We start from the raw sequence: 26,774 nt of genomic DNA on the forward strand, positions 1-26,774 counted from the left end.
TGTTTGTGTATCTGTGGTACATCACTCTAAGGACTGTCCCCCATGTTGTTAAGGGTAGAGCCAAATAGAAAGGAAATGATAAAATGTTTCTTGTGAGTTGATACGTTTCTGTCAACCTGCAGCCTTTGTGGAATCATTGTTAAGAAGTGAGTTGAGTCCCCTTCTGGGGTGCACTTTATCTGGGTTTGGATCAAGAACAACATTGGTTTCATTCCATTCAGAATGCTGGCAGACCCAAGGGTATTGAACCAGGGGCTCTCACAGAAATGAGAGTTGCTGCTCAAGGGAAATATAGCTACAGATAAAATAGTTGGCTCCACAAATACTTCCTGAGCCTACTACATTCTGCTCCCTCTGAACCAGAGCACTTACATTCTATTTCTGGGAAAGAGGTTTTTGATAATTAGATTGATCACCTCAGCCTCCTAGTGGGGAAGAAATGTACCAGGATTGGCCATCTCATTCAGTTTCACACACTCCCTCAGTCAAGCTTTCTGTGCCCTTCTTAAGCTATCAGTAATCTTTCTTTCATTGCAGCACGTGATATATTCCCCTGGCAGCCAGTGTTCATATCTTCTGTGGATCTCCATATCTTATAATTCACATGAGCTGTAGATCATATCCAGAGTCATTTGCAGAAGGATATTTTTTATCAAGAAAGGTTGATTATTTACTCACAGATGAGACAGATTATTTACTCATAGATGAGACAGAGCTTTCAGATGATGTAACACTACAGAAAGGATGCTATTTCTACCAGAAAAAAATATTAAAATAAAACAAAAGGTTAAATGATCAGGATAAAGGAATAAGGGATAAGTAAGAAAAGTAGGAGGCCATTTAACTGGTATTTGCATTTTGAATAGAGCAAAGGTATAAATAACTACAGAGTTGCTTTCTTCTTGCATTTGCTCCCAGCAAAATTTCTGGTGGTTTAAAATTAACATTTAAGTTAATAGGCAGTGGCTTATGGTTGCTTGAGCTAGGTAAGCATTTACATATAAAAAAAGAGATTCAGCACTGAGGCTGAGAGACAGTAACATGTGATGGGATGCACAGCTTGCCTGTTACTTCCATAAGCAGCCACACCTGAAAGCAGTATTAAGCTTTTTAAACTGTCCCACATGATGAAAGACACCTGTTTTAGGCTTACTAAAAATGCTTTACAGACATATGCTTAGCTGAAAGTTTGGGTTTTGCTGAGTTGGGTTCCAAATTATTCCAGCTTTGTGTGAAACTTGGCTAAGTGATGGCAAAGGCAAAACTTGTGATTTTCAGAGTGGGGGATACCCAAAGGTCTGTTAGCTTTAAATTCATAGTACCTGGTAGAGGTTTTATTTTTCTTCAAAATTCACAAAGGAAGAGTGTGGAAACCTACTTCCATTTTTAACTTTTCCAGTTCTCCTCTTTGAAGCAGAAGATTAAACTGTCCTTAAAATTGGCTCCCTGACTTGCAAGAGCTTCTTGGAAATGAAATTAAATCAAATCATTGATCTAAAGTCTGCAGCTATATTTTACTAATTTTTAAAATTATATGTAGAGAGCTTTGAGTATCTAAACCTGTTGTTTTTGGGTTTTTTTTTTTTTTGACTTTTGATGTCAAGTTGTCTTCTTTTTCTTTCTTTTGGTGGATTGAATCTCTATTCCCAAAGTGTTTGATGACCCCACACTGCTCTAAAAAACCTTCTAGGTCTATTGTCTGTTGAAATGGCCAGCAGGAAAGTCACTGGGTGTGATGCAACCCTTGAGCAGTTCTAACCAGTAGAAAGATAATAGTTACCTAAACATACAGTTCTTCAGTGCTGTACACTATTGCTGATGACCTGAAACATTTCCATGGAGCTGACAGACAAGACATGGGACAGGCAGGAGACCAGGGTACTTCTGTGCCAGGAGCTGCAGCCCTGTGGACACCCTGGCATGTCTCTGGCCTATGCTGAGAAGTGGCCTTCTGCTAGAAGGTTTGAGGAACTGCAGCTCCCCATTAGACTACATTTGTCTTACTGTAATAATGTGTCTCTCTCTATGCCTACCAACTGTTGGTGTGAGAGGCTCTGTCTCCACTGCCATATTAATAGTGTTTCCCCAAGAGTAAATTTAGGTGACATGTCAGAAGTGTGAGCTGGCTTCATTGTTGAAGCCACTTATTTAAATTAATTTGTGGAAGAGGTAACATTTCTCCTGGCAAATGTATTTAACACAAGCTTTGAAAATATGTGTGGAGCAGGTATTTTTACAAGTGCAAGCTAAGCAGTGTTGGTCAAAAAATTAATATATATTTTTGAAAATATAATCTGGTGATATGTGACACTATAAATGCAAATGACCTTTATAAAGGATGTGACCACATTTTTCTCTAGACTTAAGCACTCCAAGAAAATAAGAAAGAACTCCAAACTGATAGCATAGTACTTTAAATATTAATCCGTGTCTTTTGGGCAAGTTGTCTCACATTAACCATTCAGTTAGTTAGAGAGCTTTTGATTAATTTTAATGGCATTCTGACTATTTATAGCCAGACAACTATTAGTTTTTGAATTAAGGGATTCATTGCCATTTGGGTGCTGGACTGATATCTACATGTTCCAGAATAAAGCCACTGGTTCTTCCTGACTCAGCCCTCCTGCTTCCTCATGTTCCCACAGACAATGGGGAAACGCTTCTCACCTTCAGCCCTCTAGGCAGAGGAGAGTCACCCTGGGTATGTCACAGCTAGAAGAGCAGTTCAGTGAAACATGTTTTCATAAAACTGCCACTAACATCCAAGAAAGCACGGCTGTTACAGGATCAGTTTCTCCCAGGAAGAAAAGCACTTTCACAGTGCATTCTTTCCTGAGGCTGAGCAGGACTGCAATGTGGAATCCTACCTTTTCTTTCTCTGAGAGTGTTTCTTTCCTGCAGCTCTTGGGAGAAAAGGTCGTTGGAGCACGCTTGCCTCAGGGCAACTCTTGGGCTATGCCAGTGGGCCACCAAGGAGGGCTCCAGCCCTGCCACTGTCACACTCATCCCACAGCACAGACACTCCCCTGGCAGCCACAACCCCACGCAGGGAGCCTGCACATTCCCACTCAAAGCTGTCTGGGGAAAATAGTCTTCAAGAAGAAATTGGAGGAGGGGATAGCAAATTATTTAGGGCCAAGAAATAGGTCACAGGAGATTCTGGAGAGTAATGAGGATATTCTGTCTCATGTGAAAGGGCACTTGGGGATCTTCAGTTCTCCTTGGTTGCCTGCTCATTCTCAGTCTCTTTGCTGGACTATCCACTTTGCTGCGTGTTTTGCTGGTAGCTCCTACTAGGGTTCTTTGGCACTTATAAAGTACTTGCCACTCTTCAAACCACAGGTGTGAAGTCTTATAAGTACACTACTGCTGTTGTCAGAGAAGAAAGTTGGGGGGTTTTAACGTGCAAGATCTGCCATGTATAATTTATTGGCAGACAAATGTGCCTTCTTGAATTATTTTCCTGAATGAAGTACTACAAGCTCTGTCATTTAGATGAGTAAAACCCATACATTATCAGTAAGGAACCATGTGATAGAGGCAGATTGAACATTGGGTTTTTTGAAATTAAGTATATGGTTTATTTATTTTTTTAACAGGTGAGGCCACTCAGCCTTTGAAACTCCCATTTTTATTTCACAAATGTACCCTTTGAAACCTATTCTCAAAGGAGATGCTATAAAGGTGATACAAGAGTGAATTTCCATGTAGTGAGTTTAATTTGGAACTTCTGAAAAGATTATAGTTTAATTTAAAAAGGTCCTTTATTTCCTATCCTATTACTGATTAGGCACAGCTAAAAAGTTGCATATTTCATGAAGACTTTAATTTTTTTGAATACCTGGGGAGGGGGGTTTGTCTCAAACTTATCAGCTAACCAGCTCTGCCTAGAAGCAGTGCTCCGTGGCCTGGGTGTAAAGGTCACCTTTGTGTACAACAGTTCCTGCCCTAGAGATCTTGTGTTTGAAGTGGAAGTGCCCAGCCAAATCAGGAAGGAAAAGTGAAGCAAAAATGTAATGAGTCTGAATCTTTTACCTACCTGCCCAGCCCCCTGATCCAACAGAGGATGTTCTATAATGTAAGGCAATTGTTTCTTTCCTTCTGCAAATGAGGCAATTTTCAGTCTTGTGTTCGGGACCTCCTCATTACACAAAGCAGGAGTTAAAATCTTTAATTTCCTGAAGCTTTTCAGTGAATGCTGGAGGGCACTAGAATAGTTCTGTTTCTTGGAACTGCTTTCTCATGGCACAGAAATCCTGGTCAAGCATTCATTGTCTGTAAACTATGTTATTGTTAACGATATCTGTAAGAGTAACTTCATAATGGATCAGGTCTTGAAATAGCACTACAGAGTTCACATGTACATGAAAGGAAATAGGGGAGAAGTGACTGACTCCAAAGGAGACTGGCTTGCTTGTGTACCTTGCCTCCATCTGATTTCATTGTTGTGCCACTCTGAGTGGGGCATGTTGACAAGGGAAAAGGTATGGGGAGGAAATGGATGGTCAGAATACATAAAATCCCAACAAAAATATATTAATGCAGTATGGAGGTTTAGACTGTGGTCCTTGTACTTACTTTTAGAAGTAACGTGAGCCTTCTCTTTGAAAGAACAGATTGAGACTGCTTAACAAAGCCATGAGCACTGTTACTGCAAGTTCTGTTCATTTATTCTGTAATTATACAGTTATTAGTGTGCTTTGGAGCAAACCAGAGGGCTAGAAATCATGTTTTGGGAAGAGGTCCTTGTTAGGGAGATAAACATCTCTGTTTACATAAGCTGAAGAGAGGAGTGGAAGCATCTTTGTGTGATTGCACTGAGGCTGAAAGTCAGGCATTGCTATAGAAGGTGGAGCTTTAGGTGTCCCCAGTGCTGCTGCCACACAGCTGGGAGCACTGGAAAACAGGGCTGTGCTGTGCTGGTAGGGTCTGGGCAGCTCAGCTTCACAGCACAAGGTGTTGTTCAGCACAGCTCCCATCAAGCATTGTCAAAGCTGCAGGCTCCCAGGAATATCAGCTGCTGCTGCTGGTGCCATTTTCTTCTGTAACCCTCAGGTAGATTTGAGATATTTAGACAATTTTCATTCATGAGAATAAACTGATCACCATCTCAGCTGGAGATAGGAAACCAGTCAAAAGCAGTTTGCCTGTGATGTTTTTTTGGCTGGACAGTGTCCAGGCTAGAGTGCAGGGAAGCAGCACGTTATGTGTGGGGACATTTTCTTTCTGCACAAGAGGCAAAGCAATGTTATAACCCACAGCATGTTACTGGTGTGTAATGTAAGGGGGGTATTGTGCTCGTGCCTTTGTCACCAGTTAAATACAGCTGCAAGAATCAGCCCTTCTCTCAGCTGCTCTGTGTAGTGCAGATGCAAACATTGCTTCACAGTCTCCAAAGGAAACTCAAAGCCTCCAGCAGCTGGACTGATGGCTGAAGAAATCTGTGAATGTATGATATACAATGGTGCAGTGTTGTGCTCATGAAGTCTGACAACTGGACATGTAAAATACATTTAAGTTCCTCCGTGCTTTGAGCTACCAGCTTTGATGGGGGGAATTCTTATACTGGCTCACAAACTGCCACACTAAAGCATGGCCTGTTACAGTACTAGTGGTAAAGATGAGGGCTATCCCATGACTTATTACAAAACCAAGGTATTTTATAAGAACATTTTAATAAGAAAAAATCAGCTGACACTTGATTATGGGTTTTCTACAAATTAGAGCACTCATAATTACACTGCCCTCAGCAGTCTGAGGTTTCTCAGAAATAACATGTTTAGTGGCTGGTGATGCTGGTCTGATGTAGAGTTCTTGTACTTATCTAGGAGTTGTGTCCCCTATTACGTTAGCTATTCCCACTAAGGAACTTATTCCCCAAACCTACAAGAATGTGCTTTCTGAGTTGTGAAGAATAAATAATTGAACTGAATTACAGTGTGTGCAGCTTTAAGATAATGTTTTTGTGACCTTTTGCTTTCAGTTGTACTGGTTTGAGCATCTCTGCTATTAAAATTCTTAAGCACTTTTTAATTTAAGCTTTCCATGGACACCTAGTCTCTGTGATATTACTGATGGATGATTTACATTAACTTTTCAGCTCTTGTAGGTAGGAATCTATAGGAAGTACATTTGGAACAAAAGAGGCTTTTTTGGGTTTGTACAATGTGGCTTGGTGTTGTGTTGGTTTTGTCCATGATAGTAAGTGCCCCAGCAAGATCAATCTTCAGTGTTTGTGCTGGAACTGAGAAAATTTTCAAAAACAATTCTAAGAATTTTTTCTTGTGAAATCAAAAGCAGGTATGCATCTGTCTTTATATGCTTTTCTATTCATATGCTGCAAAAGACTTAACTCCTATTTTAAGGAATGACTGTCTATTCTAATTATAGCCAAAATGCATGTTTATATTGAGTTTATGGATAAATCCTATATTTAAATGACAGGAAATAGATGTGTATAATAGTGGATCCATTAGTGAGAGTGTTCCCTCACTCTATCATTCTAAATGAGAAAGATGTTTTCATACAGAGTGTATTTTGTTTCCCTGTCTGGAGCTGGAGAAAGCAAAAAAATATCAGTAGTTATCTGGTAACTGTGACATGCATGCATTTAATTTTCCCAGGCTGGCTTCACTAGAGTTAATCTGGCAAAAAAAGAAAAGGGAGATGGAGTTTCATACAGTATTCCATTAAAATGATGGCCACAATATCTGGTTGTTACGATGTAATTATTTAAAGAATACTTCAAGGGCCTTATTTTGGACTTCCTGTAATTATATAATTCAGATTTTTGAGCTGGAAAAGGCTTCCCTCCCCTAACAAAAGCCTCCAGGTGTCACTGAACTCAGTGTAGCCAGCAGCTGGGACTGAAGCAGGCTGGGCCCATCCTGGGTGCAGGGGCCCTGGTTCCATGCATGGCAGAGAGGCTGCGTGCAACCTCCTCCCACAGACACAGCCTCACTGTGAGATTTGACACACTTTGAGATCCTTCATAAAAGAAAACTCCAATCAATTTCCACTACTACAAAGGTGATCATTCTTTGAACACAGAAATTAAACTGAGAGAATAAATAAGAAAAAAAAATATTGAAAATTAAAAACTACTCCAATCCATGTTCATGACATTTTTAATACTCATCTTGCTAAGATGCAGAACAAGGACTATTGAATTTCCATTCATTAGCAGCCAACAGGATATGAATGAGTATTAACTTCAAACAAAAACTTGATTTATAACAACATCGAGTTGTGCACTTAAAAAAATAATTACAAAACATTTTTAAAAGGAAGAGTAACAGTGGAAGCAGTAATGAATATAAAACATGACTGATTAGGCTTAAAACATAACTTCAAGTATTCTATGGCATTTCCTCAGACATTTGTCTCATCTGTTTGTGCAATATCCATCTTTGCATAGTAAAGAAAAATTGGTTAGACTCCAGCCTTGAGTAATGTGTTTCTTGACCATGCACCTATACAGCTGTTAATTTGCCTGGCAGACTTCTCTTTTAGGAGTATCAGATCAAATCAGTGAGATCGTGCAGCAGACTGGAATGAGCTATACAGCTACCACAGCTTCTTGTCCAGCTGAATAGGTAAATAATGGAGCAAATGTAGAGTGGATGAAATGGAGGCAGAGTCAACCTGGTCTTCTTTTGGTGCTGCTTTGCGATGAACGAGTTACTGCTAAATGGATATGCACGTCCCAAAGCACAGCCAGGGCATGTACAAAATCAACACCTATCAAATCCAGCTTTTTAACTGTCTACCAGCACAGGAAGCACTTTAGCCTGTACCTACTCTGAGCTGTATTGTCACTTGTGTTGTGTGCACACAAGGCAGAAAGTGTGTTCTTCCCATGCACACAATGGCTGAGGACTGGAGCATAAATTCAGTCAAGAAATCCTAATTGCTATGAAACTGCTGGTGTAAATAAAAAAGTTACTCCAGCACTGAACATATATACATAGTAGTTGGGGACCACTGTGGTCTGATTTAAAACATCACATCACACACTAACAATGTTGTTTGTGAAATGCCGCTCCAAGGTTTATTACACAGGTAGTTTATGTATATCCAGTTGACTTTACTTATTGTAATTTTTGATAGCACTGGTGTTTCTGTTGTGGGTTATGCTTGCTTTGGAAGCAGAATCTGAAAAAATTTAGATGTTGTGTTCCCAATTGCAGTATTTTTAGAGAAACATAATACAGTTGCAAGTATTTTTGGTTTGTCATCAGAGAAATATCACTAATTTAATTCTGCTTAAAGCCAAGCAGGAAATTTTCAGAATAAGGTTTACAATTTCTATTAATGTCAACTACCTGTGTGTGCAGCACCTTTAACTTATAATGTAGTAAGTGTAAATGTGATTATGTTAAAGCTGATTGAAAATATTTAGTAACAACTGTGAATCAAAACCAATATATTGAGACTGTTGAATTGAACATTATCATAATAAGAAAAATAACTGAAATGAGGTTTTCTAACTCACAGGAGAATGTCTGCAGCATTTTTTTTATGTTTTGGCTCTTAAAGCTAACTTGGGAAATGGATTTCCTCTGAACAAAGATGCAGGAAGTAGTGTAACTGGGCTTCTGTTGTTACTAAACATCCAAAAGTTACAACTTTTAAAATATTTTGGATCTAATTCTGATTATCAGACACAGCAATTAAATTTTCAGTTACTTCACTTACCAAATGATTTAAGTCAAGATTAAAAGGATGAGGCAGACTGTCCAGCTCTGTACTTTAAGGAAGCCCTAAACTAGACCTCTTCACAGCCCTCTCTCAAGGCAGCTGCAGCCAGGTGGTTCCTAGGGACACAGGACTGCTGCCCAGGACTACTCTGTAAAAATCTGTGTTGGTGCAGAAGGTGTCTCTAAAAGTAATGACAGCACACCTGAAATTACCTGGGATCTTGCACATATTGTGGTGGTAACTGGCTATCAGTAGCCAAGGGTCAAAGTATTAATCTTGCATTAAACGTTGAATAGTGACATGCATCAAAGAGATACAGGGAGTGAGTTAAAAAGGTCAGTCACCTTTGCAAGCTGCTTCCAGTGGATGGGCAGAAGGCAAGAGAATAATAGCTCATTCCAAGCTTTAACATCTTTTGACTATTTTAAGGCTTATTTAAATTTTCATTTTACAGGATCTAGGCAGGAAAAAAAGTAGCTTTTCTTAAAAGAAAAAAAAGAGTTTGGCACTTTTGTGATTAGTTTGAGTGTGTGTTACTTATATAATGGAAAAGTCTGTATAACAGCCAAAAGAAGTAATTCAGACTTATAGTCAATACATAGATATGCATTTATACATTTTAATTGTTTTTGGTTTCAAGCATACAAACTTTAGATCACATCTGTTTGGTGTCAGAACTCCCTGCATCTGCATGCTGTTATCTGCCTTTTTTGAGCAAGCCCAGAACATCTGCTGTACAACATGCTACAGAAAAAAAGGGGAAGAAAAAAAACCCAAAACCAAACCCAACATCAAAAATAGATTTACATAAAGAATAGAACCTTTTTATATGGAAATTCTTTTCTCTTGTATATATATATTTATATATAATCTGTGAAAATGATACATCAAAATCTTATTTCCATATTTACACTTTTTCCTTCTTGGAAGAATTCCATCCATCATTCTCTAGCTTCCATACCCAAGAGGCTCCTGTCCAAGGGGAACAGTGAGCTCATGGAGCAGGGAACCCTCAAGTCCAGCTGCAGAATGCACTGCGTGGCTGGAAAAGCTGTTGAAGCCTGGCACTGGCTTCCCAGTGCTTTGTATTTATTGGGCTGCAGATTCTGCTTGGGGTCAGCTTGCTAACTTGGTTGTTTGTATGTGAGCCATGCAGGTTACCCTTTCAAAATCAGCTCCTCATGCCACTGGAGTTTGATAAGAAAAAGGAAGTCATGCGAACTCAAGTGAAGTTAGAGTGCCAGCAGGCTGGGAAAGAATCTTTTGCAACTCCATTATTTTGGAACAGTTCTCTTATTGCACTTGGTCTGTGTGTCTCCTTCTTAATTTGAGAAAAGGAAAAAAAACACCTGATTTTTTGAAGCAGTTTGCTTGTACCACTTGTCAGTTAATGTTAACAAGAGAAAGGTGAATAGAGGAAGTATTTCCAACTTATCTCAACATCCCAACTTTGTGTTTATAGTTACTGTTCTCATGTTCTTCTGTACTGATTTAGTTCTTGTGTAGCTACAGCAAGGACATCATACCCAAAATCCAGTGGTGCAAGAAGCAGCTTTTTGAATGGCATTTCTTCAGATAGGGCCTTGCTGGGTTGGATCGAACCTTCGTTTTTTGACATTTCTTCCAGGTTGCATCAAAAGGAGACGGAAAGAGAAAAATGCAAGACATTAGTTAGGTATAACAGGAACACAGCCATTGCTAAGGTCATAGTAAAGTAAAAAGCTCACACTGACAGTTGAACCAGGAACTTTTTCAAGGGGTAACTATTTAAGGAATTTGGTTGCATGCTTCCTACAGCACGACACCAAGTACAGGTTTCCTTGTGCAGTTTAAAGATCATGCTGGCACACAGAAATCAAGTATTTCTGTAGTATTTCAAGTGGTGCTCTAAATTTGTACAACTTTTCAGCTCCCAGTAACACATGGTGTGCACTAGGCCAAGAATGCACACTTTTACCTAAAGAGAATGAGTCACAAGTGCCAGGAATGGCAACACTTCAGCCAGCAGAGGCTTGAGTTCTCAGAGCAAGTGCCCAGCTCTGGCTACACCAGAATTTAGTTTATATAATCCAGTGTGACAACAGTGTGTATGCCTTTGTGAGCTCTTACCACATTACTGACCATAAGTGCTGTGAATCTTAGTAAGGAGCAAAAGACAGCTGAGACATTGCATTCGAAGGAGACTGGACAGCTCTGTCAGTTGTGTGATTGGAACTGAATGTTAAGTGGCAGCAAGCTGGGGACATCCAATCTCCTGCGATGTAGATGTCCTATGTCACACAGCAAGACATTAGGAAGCAACAACAAAAGTTGGGTGCAACCTCCCCAGTATCTGGCTTTATGTGGGGCATCAAGCAAGGGGCTCATGCATTTAGTTTTACCATTGGGCATACACACCACTACCACCACCAAACCAACATGCAAAAAATACAGAATAGGAATTCATATATTCCCTAAAGCTACAGACCAACCCCTGGATTTTTAATCTTCTGCAGCCCTGCTAACTTCTAACACCGCTACAATATTTATTCTATACATAAGGTTTAACTGGTGGTTTGAGACTAATGCAAAGGCAACTTCTTTTTGAGAGGACTTCCAGAGGCTAGTAATTCTTGGGAATCCTTGATTTTGGTTTTTTCCTTGGATACCTGTGATTGGATTTGTGCAAGATGAGTGCTTAAGAACTGCTAGTTTCTGAAAGAAGATTACTGTATTCATCTTTCAGTCTTTTCCCCTCCAGGATTACTGTAATAATGCTCCTTTGGAATGAGGCTGATATTATGTCAGTATCTCAATTCCTTGTCCTCTAAACTACAGGTAAATTTGAGATGAGGAAAATAATTTTCAGGCCAACTTGCAAGACTGCCAGATAGGAAGCATGAATATTACAGAACTTGGTTAAATGTGAGTTAAAGGCTGCTGTGTATCTGCTTGTCCTGCCAGTTTCAATGGGAAAAGGACACGTCTGCTTCTTTTCCCCCATCTCCTTTTAAATACTGTCTAGCATCCTTGAATTCAAGTACTACTGATAAACAACTAATTACTCAGTAGTTTTAAATCAACAATGCAGATGAAAAATCTAGGTGACATAACTTGTCCTTCCACTATATGGGCAGTACCATATTACTGTTTGCTTGAAGAGGACAAGTCCTTAAAACAGACACTGAATTACATTGTTACCCGAGCTTATTATAATTAAAGAAATGGACTTTATAAAGTCTTAGAGGTAAGAGGACAGATGCTATGCTAGCCTCCCAGAACAATCTAACAAAACTTTTGGCTTTTATCTTATCTGCTCTCTTCTAACCTGTTCTTCACTGGTGTAATGTTCTAGTACAAACCTCATCATGCATTCTGTCCAAACCATATATTTACTTATTTCCTAGTTTTATTCAGCAGAAATACAGCCTTTGAGGAACAAGATACTGACCAAACCACTGCCTTTCTTCACTTAGGATATTCTGCTAACAATGTTGTATGAGGGAGAGAAACATGTGAAGAACTAAAGAGCCTGAAATAGGGAACATGAGGTACAGTGTCAGTAAGGAAACAGTACACACATGCAAAGCTTCAACAAGAGCTGCCATTGTAACACTTCAGAGGTGAGCAGGGAGGTGTTACCCTGCAGGAACTGAAAGTCTGTTCTGAGTACCTGACCTGCTTTAACAACTTCAGCCTGAATTACCAAACACTAATCCAGGTTCTGGATATTTCCACCAGTTCTAGCTTGGAGTTACAGCAGTACAAGATTCCTTCTGCTATGCTTCAGTTAAATGGTAAGGGGGCAGAAGTGTCCTCTAGGGAAGGACACACCCAAGAATGATGCTGCTTCCTAGTCCTTTATTGGTTTATGTGGAAGATCTTAGAACACCAAACACTTTGCATTTAAAGTTTTAATGCCTCTTTAAATAATGAGGGTCATTTCTGTCTCTAATCCAAAGGGTCTCAAACAAAAAGAAAAGAAAGAAAAGTATAGGTTATTTTTAGTCAAAAAAGTACTCCATGCCACAGCACATCACTGCCTAACATGCTCACATTTACAAAAAAAAAAAAAAGAAACACTCCCTCATTATCAAGAAAAACTCCTCCCATTATCAAAATGAGGGACTAAAAAAAGCAACTTAAAATAAGTTGATCTGACTGACCTCCCATTTCTTCCAGTTGTTTGGGGAAAAAATTAGAAAATACCTCACATTTTATTCTAGCTGCTGTTTGTGCAGTGAAGACTGGATTTTGGTCCACAATTCATGTATGATGGAAATGCTGGTAAGGGACCAAAACCTCTTCCTCACAAAATTGCCACCAGCATTCCACTGCTTTAACTTGTGGAAACCTTTGGGGTCTAAATGCAACAGCCCAGACCAGTTCAACCTCAGCATCTGTTACAGCTGGGTAAGTCTTTGGTATCTCCCTGAATTTTCTATTAAAGAAATAGAAAACATTGCAGCTCTTTAGCTAAGAACAATTTCTGGAAATAGAATTGTGCCTACAATCAATTCTCTATCTGTAACTTTTGTATTCTGCTATAACAAGCAGCAGCTCTTCATGTACATTTCCACATCTCTCTTATTAGTATTACCTCTTAGCAGTGTTTTCTTACCAAAACTGCTGTTAAAGTCAGTAACAAAAGCATTAATTGACTTCTATTACTGCCAGTAGCTTAGCAGAAGTGAGTGAATATATGCTAGGAAAAAACTGTAGGCCCCTGAGCTTACTCTAATGGTAAAAATGTCCTTCCTATGTTAAACACTGCATGTTAAAAGCTTGCACAGACTCGCTGCACCAAAATCAAGTTCTTACTGCTGTACTTAGATGTAAAAGTATGATGCAAGGCTCAACTGAGTAAAATCTACTTCCTAATAAGGTTTCTACCCACAGCCTTTAAGCCACATGAAATGTCTCATGAGATTCTATATTCTGTAAAATTGTCAGTTAATATTTTCTTTCCTATTTTGTCCACACATTAACTTGATTTAAAATTAACCTTGGATTCATTCTTGAAACCAGAATTTGTTTGTTGAGCTGTTTTTACTTTTTTCTCTCTGAACTTGCATCAATGTTTCTTTAACACTTCCCCTCCAACCCCCACCCCCCACCTCAGTTCATGAACAAAGTTTGCTTAGTTGCAGCTTACGTTTGATATGGACTTGACACCACAGTACCGTATGTTCATATGAACATCTGATAACCTGTGAAACAGAAATCACATCTCCCAGTTTGTAAAGCATTAGCTACCTTCTCTCATAGTTGCAGAGACTAAATATATCACTTGCTTAAATAAAGGAAAAGTTAAAATCCCTTTATTATCCTCACCTGTCCCTCCAGATCTATCTGAATCCAAATATCGGGGGTCTACATGTGCTAGCCCTCTTTGTGTACAAGCTGAAAAGCCTCTTCTGTTCCCCTCTGGCCCCCAGAAGAAACATGCACTTCAAGCTGTGAGCTAGGCCAGGCCAGTGTCTTTGAGGTTCTGCTACAGAACAAACAGCTGTATCTTGCTCCTGTGACAGCAGGAGCTCCAGGAGGCATTTCCAGTGCACATCCTCTATAGGCAGAACAAGCTTCTTCCTTTGGGCAAACAAATGACACCAGGGTGCAAAGCTGATCACTTGTGGGAGCAGTTTGAGAAGTGTGAAACATGAAAAATAAATAATCAATTACATCCTGTATGTTTTAGACAGGGAGGGATTGTCCTACTCCTCTCATTAGTGCAAGTTCTCAAGCTCTGTGTCTGTTGGAGGCAGGGGCTGCAGTGCTGATGGCAAAGGGCAAAGATGGCCAGGGCACAAGACAGCTTGAAAAGACTCAGAGGAAGAACTGACTAATTATTTTATATTTTCATGACATGTATTTTGTTTTCAGCAAACTACCTTATGCAATACAAAGCCATCATCTAGGGATGTATCCTGTTTCTGCAAAATCTGTGAATGGCTAAGTAATGGGCAAATGTCTCTTACTGTAGAAAACCCATCCAAAAGGGTAAGCAGACTTTTTTTCCCCCAACAGAATCTTGCTTGGTTAATTCCCATGGGCACCCTCCAAACAAGCACTGAGAGAAAAATGAATGTGGCTGAGTCTGAGAACACCAACAGTGACAGGCAAGTTAATAGGGACAAATTGCCTTGTCCAGGAGAAAGGGCAAAGCCTGATTTGCTGCTTCCAGTAGGCCTGAAAGAGATTTTGAAATATTTTCCTTCTATATGCATAGTTAATTAAGGCCAGCTGAAACTTCAAAAATATAAGAGTATAAACCAGAACATTTTCAGGTGACCTTTGAAAGTGAATTACAAGGTAAGATGTTATCACTAGATTCTACTTTGATAACTGCCTTAATCAATTACAGAGTAATTTTTTCTTCTCAACTTTGACATGAAATATGAATAGAAGCCATAGAAAATTTTCTTTGAATTATTATTATTATTACTATTACTTACTCTTCTTGAAGAATTATGGCTTATTGTTGTATCATGGCTTAACCTTGATTCATATTACTGAAAAGAAGCAGCAACTTTAAATGCCATGAGAAATCATTTGTACTGAATTTCTTCCATGATCTGTTGGGAGAACTCTGTCACAGTGTTTATAACCTTTCTAAAGGGAGAACTTTTCTACCAAATACAGGCCATGCATCTGGGCAGACTGAACACTACAGAAAGGGTAGGAATTAAGTACCTTTGTACAAGACTCTCTGTTTGCTTTAACAGAGTAGTCAAGTGGAATGACTAATCTGTTAGTCCTTGGAGTTACAAAACACATCAAACTAGAATTGGGAGAGAAATGCTTTCATCTTTCAGGAAATAGCTGAAAGTTTCAAAATGGTCTATCTAAACCTGAATTTGTTTTTTAAATTGTGTATCAATAAAAAAAAACCCAAAAACCTTAAAAAAAAAAAAAGTAACCACAAACAAGTTAGGTCAGCTATTCCAGAGTCAACTACATCAACACTCCTGAAAACAACTCTGCTCCTTCCACCACTGACCATTTACATGGCATCTCTTGTCAAAGAGCTGAGCAGTTTGAAAGTACTACTACATTCAAAATATGACATGTATCATTTGGGGGCTTTTTAACCAATACAATCAGCTCAGCTTCAATGCTACGGACAGGAGGTGAAAAAAGACCTTGTTCCTTAAGTGCTAATTTAATTTTCATGAATTCACCTAATTCTTTTGTTGTTATTCAACTTTGCACCCTGATAACATTTGCTATTTTCAAATCCATTTCCTTTGCTTGTTTACTGCATGTATAATTTCTTGTTCAAAGCAGTCTGTTAGAGTTTGGGGGTTAACTTGGAACTCTTGTAGCAGGAACTCAAAACTGAGTGATGTAAGCAAGAAATAGAAACGCCAGAGTCACCGAGGAGAAGACATGCGGCATTGCTTACTTAAAGCCCCATCCTGTCCCCCCAAGGACAATTGCTGCTACCAGGATGGCACCAGCGATGGAGCCTATTATAAGATTGGTGGCACTAGGACCTGTGATAAAGGATTAGGGTAAGACAACATAAGAACCAATGACTTCATTCACATTTTGTGAAGCATCTGAAGGGCAGTCAAACAATTCAGGGAATATGGACAGCACACAGGGTGATGCCTCTACACAGTCTCAACAAGGCCAACTTAACTTACTTCTCTTTAACAATAGGAACAAAGCAAGCTGTTGGTCTCTGTATTGTGCTATGCTGACTTCTACCATAGATAAAATCCTAGTATTAGACAGTGAATTCCATTGTAACTTACTCCATTATCTGCTTCATGAACAGTCAGCTGAGGACACTAAGATAGTTGTGAATAATTCCTTAACTTACAGCAAAAAGGATGAGTGCTGTATGTTTTAAGACTACAGAAAGTGAGAAAGAAAGAAAAAATCAAAAAGCCCTCTCTTTTTTCATGGAGCTCCTGAAAGGTGCAGATATTTTAATTTGAGCTGAGAGCATCCAGGCACCACTTACTCATCAGAATCCAGACACCCTACAGTTACGTCAATGCTAAATATACAATTGTTTGACAAGAGCAAAGGATTATATAATAGGGAATGAAAGTTGAAATAAAAGTTTATTTCCACTAAGCTTTCCAAACATCAAAGCATCTCTTCATCATCCTCAAGAAGCTACTGAACAACAAAGTGGAGAAGGGTGGAGCAGAAAAAAGAGCAACAAAAAGAAGCAGCACAAAATACGTTCGTGCAATTTTCTGAAGAGGGCAAGAGAACACCTAAATAAGATATTAATAATTGACCCATAAGTGCTCTGTTTACACAGGACAGAGGTTTGAGTAACATTTGCTCTATACAAAAACTTCCCATTGCAGTCTTTGATGTAAAACATTACAAAATGAAAACAACTCAACAGTTCTTCTGCAGCATATCACGCACTTTTTGTTCAACCACTTACATATTCAGGAATAGCCTTCAAAAATAGCTCTTACCCTGTCCCACTCTTCCCAAACCAACATGTCTACACAGCAATTGAAATTTTCCTAATTAATTGTTCTGAGCTGAGTTTGGAAAACTGTCACACAGCTAAAATAAGGAAGAAAGAGGAGCAGCCAGAGAGCAGCAAAGAAAGAGCAAGGGCAGCTGCAACAACTGAAAGTTTTAAGCTGTTAGGTCGATATTACAAAACCTCCTGCCCAACCCCACACACTGCAATAAGCACTTGCCCTAAAGTTTTAAAATTTACTGCAGCCACCTAACTTTACTGCTTCCACTACAACTTTCTCACCTCAGGGCTTCTAGACATTCTGATTAGCTAAAAGAAAACCAAGTTTTAAAAATTGCTTCCTGCAGTTGCTACACATAGAGTATTCAGGAACATTAATAAAATGGTTGGACTGAAGAACAATTTAATGAGCTTTAGAGACAAACAGTGGGCAAATTTGACAACAAAAATCAAAAGGTAATTCTGCACAATTTGGAAGAATGTATCTTATTTGGACTTAAGTCACACCTGGCTCAAATTAACAGGCCTGAGCATGGTGGAATGTAAGTGCCATCCTGCAGGCATTGTTGTTCCAATTAAGGCTTGTAACAGCAGCCTAATGAGCCACCATATCTGACTGAGATCTATTGTTTGCTCTGGATTTCATCAAATGATCTCACAGAACAAAGGACTGAAAACACAGCAAGTGATTTATCTGTAATAAATTTGCCTTGAAAATCTACAATAAATAAGCCTTGAAAAATTCTAAAGCAAATTTCTTCCAAGCCATAGAATGCCATCTTCTCACAAAAGAGGTACAATGATTAATTTATAATAATATAGTCATAAATTAGATAAAGATGTGCCAAATCAACACTTTTACATATCTCTTCTCACTATGTTCCCTGGCTGTTAATGCCCAGGGATGTGTATCCATTTCAAAGAGCACATCTAATCACCAAACATCAGTTTATTCTTTAAATAAAGAAAATCAGTATTGGTTTTATTTACTATAAATATTAAATAATTCAATCAATTTAAACAGAAGATGATAATGTACTAAAAATTAGGCTCAGGTAATAGAAAAGTATAAATATTTAAAAAATCAAGCATGTAGAATAGGTAATACGACTAAAGAGCAACCACTTATTTATGAGTCTGGAGTACTCTTAACTGTTGAATTCCGGTTTCAAAATACAGAGATCTAAGAGGATCACTGATGGTCATTTTAAGACAGACTGTGCACATAAAAGTACTTAAAATGAGATTACTTTTATGTGTTATACCTTACTGTAAGGATCTATGCCTTCTTATGTTTTATTAAGCATTACCAAATAAATTGTATTATTAATAAACCAGAATTTTGCTACCAGTAAATGAAGAAAAATTAAAATCCACATGGTTCAGCTCAATAAACCTCTCTGTCACTGAACTCAGATGCTTGACAAACCAGAAGTAAGAGACAGGTCTTAATAACCACCACACTGTGGGATCATTTTCCATCCAGACTATCACAAGAGGCAACACTTTGGTACATTGTTCTTTCCACCACAGCACTGCCATAACCTGCAGACACAGATTTGTCAGGAGGAATCTCCTGCAGATTCCTGCCTGGCACACCTCCTTTTCCTGCAAGGACACTGCCCCAGCATGGCTATCCTACCATCCCTGGCCAACTTTCAGGACTCTAATACAAATCCTACTCAAGGTGTTAAAGCAGAACACACCTGAAACTTCAGCAGACTTCAGACTATCCCCAAAATCTTCAGCATCATCCAATAGATTCTACAATGAATACACACCCTTTGAAACTCTGCCAGTATTAGAAAAGGCAAGCTTACTGCAGACTGTCCTGCAGGTAGCAACAACTCTGGTGATCTGATGTCCTTTCTTGCCTGTTGTTTTGCCAGCCAAATCCTCTGGTTTCAGTTATCAAAGCTAAGTATCCATTTTATGGTATGAAAATCCATTTTATGGTATGAAATCTGGAAAAGAAACTACCACACCATTTTGTCCCCCATGATTCCTGAAATAAGGTCATAAATCATTAAGTAATTGAAGTTATTTCAGCACTTTGAACAAGCATTTACAATTTGCAAGTGAAGTGGTGAGGAAGGAGGAAGAAGGACAGGTCCTGGCACGAGGCTGTGATGTTCACACCCTCCCCTGCAGCCACGGCCAGCAGGGCATTAGGAACACAGAGGGAATTTGCATTCCCTGTGTGCTTTCTATAAACCAACAAAACATAGCAGTGGCTTGCCTTGAATGCACATTTGTATCTGAAGAAATCAGAGGACAGAGAAACATTGATGAGATGCAGGCAAAAAGAATGAATAGAAACAAAAAGAATGAGTCAGGTAGTGAGTGATAAAAGCAGAGGAGAGATGAAGAAAAGCTGGCATTGGTATAGAAGGATACAGGAGCAAGAACAAATGGTCAGGGACACTGGTCAGAGCTGAGTGGCTTGAGACAGCAGGTGAGGGAAGAGACAAACAGAAGAGAACAAGGCAGAATGTAAGCAAAAGGCAAGTGGTCCTCAACTTGCAGGTAAATTTCCTGCTCCAGATTCTGTCCCCCAAATCTCTACATCTTTCACAGTCTTCAGTTTTTAGCAAACAGTTGTAAAAGCTGAAACACAGATCTGATCTTTCTCAAGGAAATGACCTCTCACCTTCTTCCATTTGTTTTCTAATAATTGTCCCCTGAGAATGCAAAGGTCTCTACTCTTCTGAGAATCTCGGATCAGTTTCATGCCTGGACAGGTTCCTAGGGCTGCAGAGTCAGACACACAAAGTGCTGCCTCACTGGACTAGAACTGTGTGTGAATGCCTTTGCACTCAGCCTGACTGGAAATCACAGACTGTCCTGCTAACGAGTCCCCTTCAGAGAGGTGCCACTGTCACATGCCAGATGTCATATATAGAACTAGAAACATGGAGAAGTTGGAAATCTCAGAGCAGCAAAATAGCAGTCATGTCATCTGTAGTTTGCACAGTGAATGCAGAATGAAAATAGCTTTTACATGGGCCTTTTTATGTGTATATATACATGAACACAATTTATATAAATCATAGCCATTGTTAAAATTGAGGTAGTGGGATAACACTTAGGATTACCATTTTCTAGAACTATGAAAAGACAATAAAAATTGCTCATACATATTCTTTATACATGGATACTACACTCCAGCACTGTGCTATCCTGAGGTAACAGAATCTTAGCAACAGAACCTTCAGAAGCTTTACAGTAAAACTACCTGTCTGTATGACTATCACCAGCTTTCATCTGCCTAGCTTGATCATTAGACTAAAAGCCCTGCATGTAATAAAACAGTTCACATTACTCAGTCTATTTTGCAAAATAATCAAGACATCCCTTTTTTCTTCTCCTTTTCCTTTTTTACTTTTTTTGGTAATTTGGTGTAATGGAAACATTTAAACATTTAATTTTATGGTGACAATGTAAAAATTCACAAACTTATTGTTTTATGCCCCACATTATCCCAGACAGGAGAAGGTTCAACACTGCATGAGCAAACCACATGACACAGACACAGTCAAACACACAACAAACACGTCACCACAGGACAAAGCTAGGGGAACACAGAGGGCTCAGGTGCACAGGGTTACCTCACACACCAAGGCACCAGACAGAGAACTCAAACTGAGAAAAGTGCTTACTCTATTCCCCACCCTGTGCCTCCAAAAATCACCCCCAAGGCCAGAATGGTCCCTGCCACTGCACCTATTAGCCTGTTAGCGGCCATGCTCACTGTGTGGAGGGAAAAGGGAACAATTTTTCAGGAAATCATCATGTATATGTCTGAAATGAAAACATGAAATAATTCCTCAAAGGAATACTTTAGAATATATTCCACTGTTGGACAAACAATTCAAGTCTTCTCACAAATCTTTGTTTATCAAATAGTGTAGCTTTAAAAGTTCTGAAATGAGCTCTATTTGGTTTTCTTTGAATGCTTGCAAATATTTCAATGAGAAGTTTTCCTGTAAATTCCTTTCAGCTTGTGATTCTATTATTGACTCTAAAAAGGAACATCCTCAAGCTACTGCTTATTTAAACCAGCCAAAATGTAAATAAATTAGCAATAAAAAACTTTTTTAACTTTCTTTTTGATTACCAGAAACTTACTGTATCCATTATATAATTAAGAATATGAAAACTGGAAACAATTCCACGTCAGGAAAAAATAAAACCCCTCAACTTTTAAAGTAATTACTTTAGTAATTAGTAATATTTTTCTTTGTTACTGCATTTATCAATAGGACTCTCTGTTTATCTATATGACCTAAAACAGGTAACACCTTTTTAAACCAAAAGCCTACCCTAGAAACATGCTTCAGGTAACACCCTAGAAATTTGATATGTTCAGATAGTCCCTCAAGACATTGAGGCCTTACCTTTAATCCTTATAAGTTCCTTAAGGGAACACTTTTCAGGAAAAATTTCTGTTCATCTCCTAGGTTAGAGATTAAAAGTTTGATAGATTCATGGAGTCACAACAGACCACAAGCAAGGAGATTAATTCCCTGTCAAATGGGAACTTAGGGACAAAGATTTTATAGACTCCATGCTGAGTGAAGTGTGTTTTGAACTATGTGGGGATTTTTTATCCTGTTTCATAAATACACACACACAAACACACACACACACACTTGAGACATAAGTTCTGTATTAAACAAACAGTACTCCACTAGTCAAACAAAGGCCTAATTCTGCAAATTAAATTGCAAAGAAGAATCTCATGTGTATATGGAGTCCCACTGATTTCAAAACTGCTAACACTCTAAAAGTAACTCAAAGTCTCTGCAGTAACGAAAAGTGAAACAGCAAGAACTCTTTGTCTTCCCCAAACTGCTAAATGCTGTGCACCTCTGCTAGTACAGGATACAGTAGGTTGCTGAGTATAGAGTAATTCAAGAGTCATTAATTAATAGCAACATAATAAAGGACCACAATTTTTTTATCCTGAAATAGAGAATGGAGCCAAAAAGCAATTGATGGATGATGGACAAGTCTGAAAAGTGCAGCAGAATAGCAGTCAATTGTCAATTATCACAACAATACATAAATAAATAGCAACACTCCCTACCTACATGTTCTAATTGCAGCAAGAAAAATGCTTGGAGTTTTGGTGTGAAAAAGATCAAACCTATTAGATGAATTTTCACATCATGAGTGTTTCACTTCATTCAATCTTATGGTTAAGGAAAAGGAACTATTTTGGTTTCCTTGACTTAGACTCGTAAACTGGCATATGGCATAGGGAGTAATAAGGGATAAAAATTAATGGAGGCTACTTTTGTATATATTGGGTCATTACAACAAAGGAAACTACTGCTCTACTCTTCTGAAATCTTCTCACAAAGGAATTCCTCTATAAGCACACAGAGAGATCACAGTGTTCAGTCTCTTAAATTCATTTCTAGGTGATTCAACATCAGTAAATTACTGTAACACTGTAAGGAAAATAATCCATCTTTTGAGATCATTGAGCCACCTTGAACAAAAGCACAGTCTGCCATTTTGCAGAGGACTCCACTGAAAAATGCAGTCTAAACTTTGTCTGTACCTGCTGGCAGAAATCCATGCACATACTATCCACTTAAGGCTTTTTCCCAGAATATTTCAATGTTGATGTAATAATTTTCACTAAGGTATCTCCATTCTGCCCTAGATGAGGCAATCTGACTTACAGTAATTTATCAAAGATAAGTGTACCTTCTGTGTTACCCTTCCTACAGACCTTTCCGCAGAGGAGGGAATAATTTCTTATCTACCAGATTAGGAAATGAACAAAGCAAAATTTATATGCTCTCAGTGTCACAGCTGTAAATCCTGCTCTCCTCATCCACACACACAGAGAACTGAACAGCTCTGCAGTGTTGGTCTACATAATTTTTTTTTAGACTCTCTGAGCAGCATTCCACTGTCAGGAAGGTTTTTAGAGGAAATGGAATGAAAAGTGGCTTGTAAGGCAGAGTACAAACCAGGCAGCTCTACACTGAGCAATGTTGGGAGTCCAGGAAGCACCTGTAAAAATTCCTTATACACATCTGGACTGGTCTACAGACCTCCTTCACACCAGTAACTTGTTTCAAGATGATCTCTTCAAGCAGTTCTTGGCAAAGGTCTACTGGAATCATTCTGCCAAGGGGTAACACAAAAAGGCACACAGGACAGATGTAGAGCCATTCCAGAGGGACATACCAAAATCCTGTCCTTCTTTGAAACCTTGGTACTTTCAGAGTAATTAATTAGAGTCTGAGTCCTCAGGACTACCCTTTTGAACAACTCTTATCTTTTCTCCATCTACCTTGCAAAGGGAGCAGAAGAACCTGGAACTGGGGACTTTGTAAATGCATAAGACTGGATGAATATAGTCTGATGTTGAACAGTGCCCTGATTACAGGAAAGACATTTAAAAAAACTGGACAGCACAACTCCAAAGATATTCTTTGGCAGTGGAGTCAGAGAGAAACTCAAATACTTTCCTTCCTCTTTGAAAAAACTTTTTGGATTATTTCCTCAATACCTCCCCTTTGTATTTGTACTTCATATGTAGTTGAAATATGTACCGAGTACATAAGAACAAGCAACAATGATTGTAAGAATAATTTAACTTATCAAAAATCTTAATTTCTTTTTTCTTTCATTGCAATATGATTTCAAGGAATCTGATTTTACCAGGGACATTCCACTTTTCCATTTTCATGCCACAACTCTCTTAATTAGTTGACTAAGAAAACTGAAAATCTCTTATAAATATTCAATTATCATATAAAAAAATAAGAGCTACACTAAGTCAGATTCCAATCACAATGAAAATGATCATTAAAAAATAGAGAATAAGGGACAAAGGAAAAAAAACATTACCTGTTGAAATCTTCCCCAAATTTAAGTTAGAAAAGTAAAAGTTTTATCAATTCTCAAAGTAGAAAAATCTACTTCCTCTACATGAAGCAGAATTTTACTGTCTGGGTCTAAACACAGCTGTACAATAGTATTTGCTTTTTATATGCTAATGCTGCTACCATGTATCAACAGAAAAACATGAAAAAAACATAAAATCTGAAACAAAACACAAACCCTTGGGTCCTTCATCCTTCTTGCCACCAGTATCCCTGACAGGATCATCAATGCTGCAGTCTGTCCCAGCCCAGGAGAAATTACAAATGCAAGTGGCTTCATTACTACAAACCTAGGGGGAAAAAAAAAAGTGACAGCACTTAATTTCTAACTACATTTTATTAACATGTCACATTGTATTTATTTAACATGTAATTAGACATTTAAATCAAGGTACAAAACGTACCTATTTATATACTGTATATATTGCACTGAGTGTTTGGAATGTCATAACACACCTGGAAGTTTGCCTCAACCCTCCTAATACTCTGACATGCTAGGAGAAGCAGAACTGGTTCTATCATCACTGGCACACACCTGCACAGGCTGTGAGAAATGACAGCCATGTAGCTAGACTAGTTAGACCTTCAGCAGCCAACTGTCTGGACTTGGAGCCTGGAAGCCCAGAAGGGATACAAACATTTGCCTTTGAAAGGTTCAGGACATGGTTACACTTTCCCACCTCCCGTTTACAGCCTGCTCCCATGTAGAACAAAGTCAATATATTTTCATTCGTTTTGTCAGCATTTTTCCTCAGCAGCAATGAGGAATGCTTGTATTATCTCCCTAAAAGAGAGAGAATAGTTCTTCCTCAGTTTACATTTATCTGAATGACCTCTAAAAAAGAACTTGGCACTCTAAAATGGGCAGTATTAGATCCAGAAAAATCTATCCAGTGGACAAAACCTAAACCATCAAATCGATAGTAAGAGCTAATAGCTGTAAGCTTCCCATATGAAAAAGAACATGGAATGGTGCTGCTAGAAGAGGTTGCTGTGGAAAAGAGCATGACCCAAGAAAGAGACATAATGCATGAAGTTTTGATTATAGGACTAGAAATTAGGTCAATCCTTAGACAAACAGCTGATGGCTTTTGGACACTGGAATATAATCTGAAAAAAACCCAGGAAACAACCTACCCACAAATGATTCTAAGTAACACATGTGATTTTTAAATTCAACTTTTATCATGCTCTGCTTTTAAGAAGCACTCACTGGAGAATCTTACCTAAGAACTTGAAGATAAGCACATTTTATGGCAGGTTTGATCAACTGAAATACTCTTTTAAAATTAGGAATTGTAATATTCCACAACAAACAGGTTAAGATGGTTCACTCACCCTTCATGTCACTCAAGAAGTTCTACGATGATTTGTAATCTCCTAGGTAATTTACTTTCAAATTTTAAAATTCTTATTGTTGATTTTGAACCTAACCCTCTATTTTGAAACAGAGAGACAAGTAGAGACAACAAGAAGAAATTATCCCTTCTGTACAAAGTCTAGCCCTTTAGGCAAGTATTTGTCTCCCTGAATCCCATAGTGAAAGGTTTTATTGGTATTTAAAACAGTGATCTGTTCGTCAAAACAGACCAAGCACCTTAGAAAAATGAATTTTGTGAGTAGAATAACAGAACATAATGTGCCTGAATGTAAAATGATACACTTTGGAACTGTTCGAGAACTGTTTGGAACTGTTCAAGAACTCCCTCTCTCCTAAGGACCCACGGTTTGGAATTTTAATTATTTAAGCCATGGGCTATAAATCTGTGAACACAAGACCAACTTCATAAAGGTGTTAGTGTGCAGGAAAAAGTTTAATTCAAGATGGCAAGTAGCTTGAAATAAGGGTAGTACATTACATAAGTCCTTCCAATAACTAATGTCAAAGGTCTTTCTGGCTACTTACAAACCTGATTCTTTGGATATAACTGCAGAACCGATTTGAGAACTTTCCTTTCCAAAATTTTTTTTTATGCATCACGAAATGGCAGTCTTCCCCTGAATCCAACATTTGTAGTTTCAGATTAAAAGGTCTTAGGAAGACTTTCAAGTGTTAGGATCAGGCAGAGCAGAGAGAGCTGGGGAAGCTGAGCTGCTCACTCCCAGTACAGACTCACCCCATGACCAGAACAGACTTTTCCATTGGAACCAATGGGGCAGCTGCTTATGTTCAAGGACTGGATTGGCAGGCACTTTTTGTCCAGACACATCATCTGAGGTCCACATGGAGCTCCATCCTCCACATAACCTAAATCCGTATCATCATCTAAAAGAACATGAGCACCACTGGGAGAAAAGTTTTAAGACAGTATTAGTATTATGACTGGAATCTTTTGAAAATATTAAAAGCATGTTGGTGTAGATGCTGAAAGCCCCACACCTTTCTTTTATTCAGACAGACTGAACAAACTCTATAGTTTTTCCGTCTGTCCACAGCAATGACACTGTTCCAGTTGTCAAAATAAAAATAAGTCCAGATTAGAACCTAAATACTCAAGAAGCGCACCTTAGGCTTTGGGGATTTTTCAAGACTCTAACAGACCACTTCCTTATTTTTTCTTTTTCTCCAAGTGCTGTGAAATATTATTGCTAGAAAAAACTCTAAAAAACTAACTTCCCATGTGATTTAAATAAAAACACTAGTGGAATAATGGAACAATGGAAGAATTAAGAACCACTGTTCACTCAGGACCCAACCATCTAAGACAGTACTCTTAGGGTGACAA

At 38.5% G+C, this 26,774-nt stretch overlaps 1 protein-coding gene across 5 annotated transcripts in view; it reads right to left on the reverse strand.

Moving 5' to 3' along the window:
- Positions 1 to 7,153: 7,153 nt before the first annotated feature.
- The window catches only part of ADAM23 (ADAM metallopeptidase domain 23), a 66,069-nt gene continuing 46,448 nt past the window's right edge, over positions 7,154 to 26,774 (reverse strand). Inside the window, exons 23-26 of one of the 5 annotated variants that reach the window (XM_058809202.1) lie at positions 26,166 to 26,334; positions 24,227 to 24,338; positions 13,835 to 13,889; positions 7,154 to 10,320 (exon numbers count right to left, since the gene is read on the reverse strand). In XM_058809202.1, the coding sequence (XP_058665185.1) occupies positions 13,870 to 13,889; positions 24,227 to 24,338; positions 26,166 to 26,334 (301 nt within the window). In that variant the 3' untranslated portion in view covers positions 7,154 to 10,320; positions 13,835 to 13,869. Of the gene's footprint in view, positions 10,321 to 13,834; positions 13,890 to 16,080; positions 16,176 to 20,799; positions 20,891 to 24,226; positions 24,339 to 26,165; positions 26,335 to 26,774 lie in introns of those variants that run through there. The other 4 variants (XM_058809200.1, XM_058809203.1, XM_058809199.1 and 1 more) reach the window with 4 other exon arrangements.

This window comes from Ammospiza caudacuta, chromosome 8 (genome assembly GCF_027887145.1).
Source record: "Ammospiza caudacuta isolate bAmmCau1 chromosome 8, bAmmCau1.pri, whole genome shotgun sequence".
NCBI lineage: Eukaryota > Metazoa > Chordata > Aves > Passeriformes > Passerellidae > Ammospiza > Ammospiza caudacuta.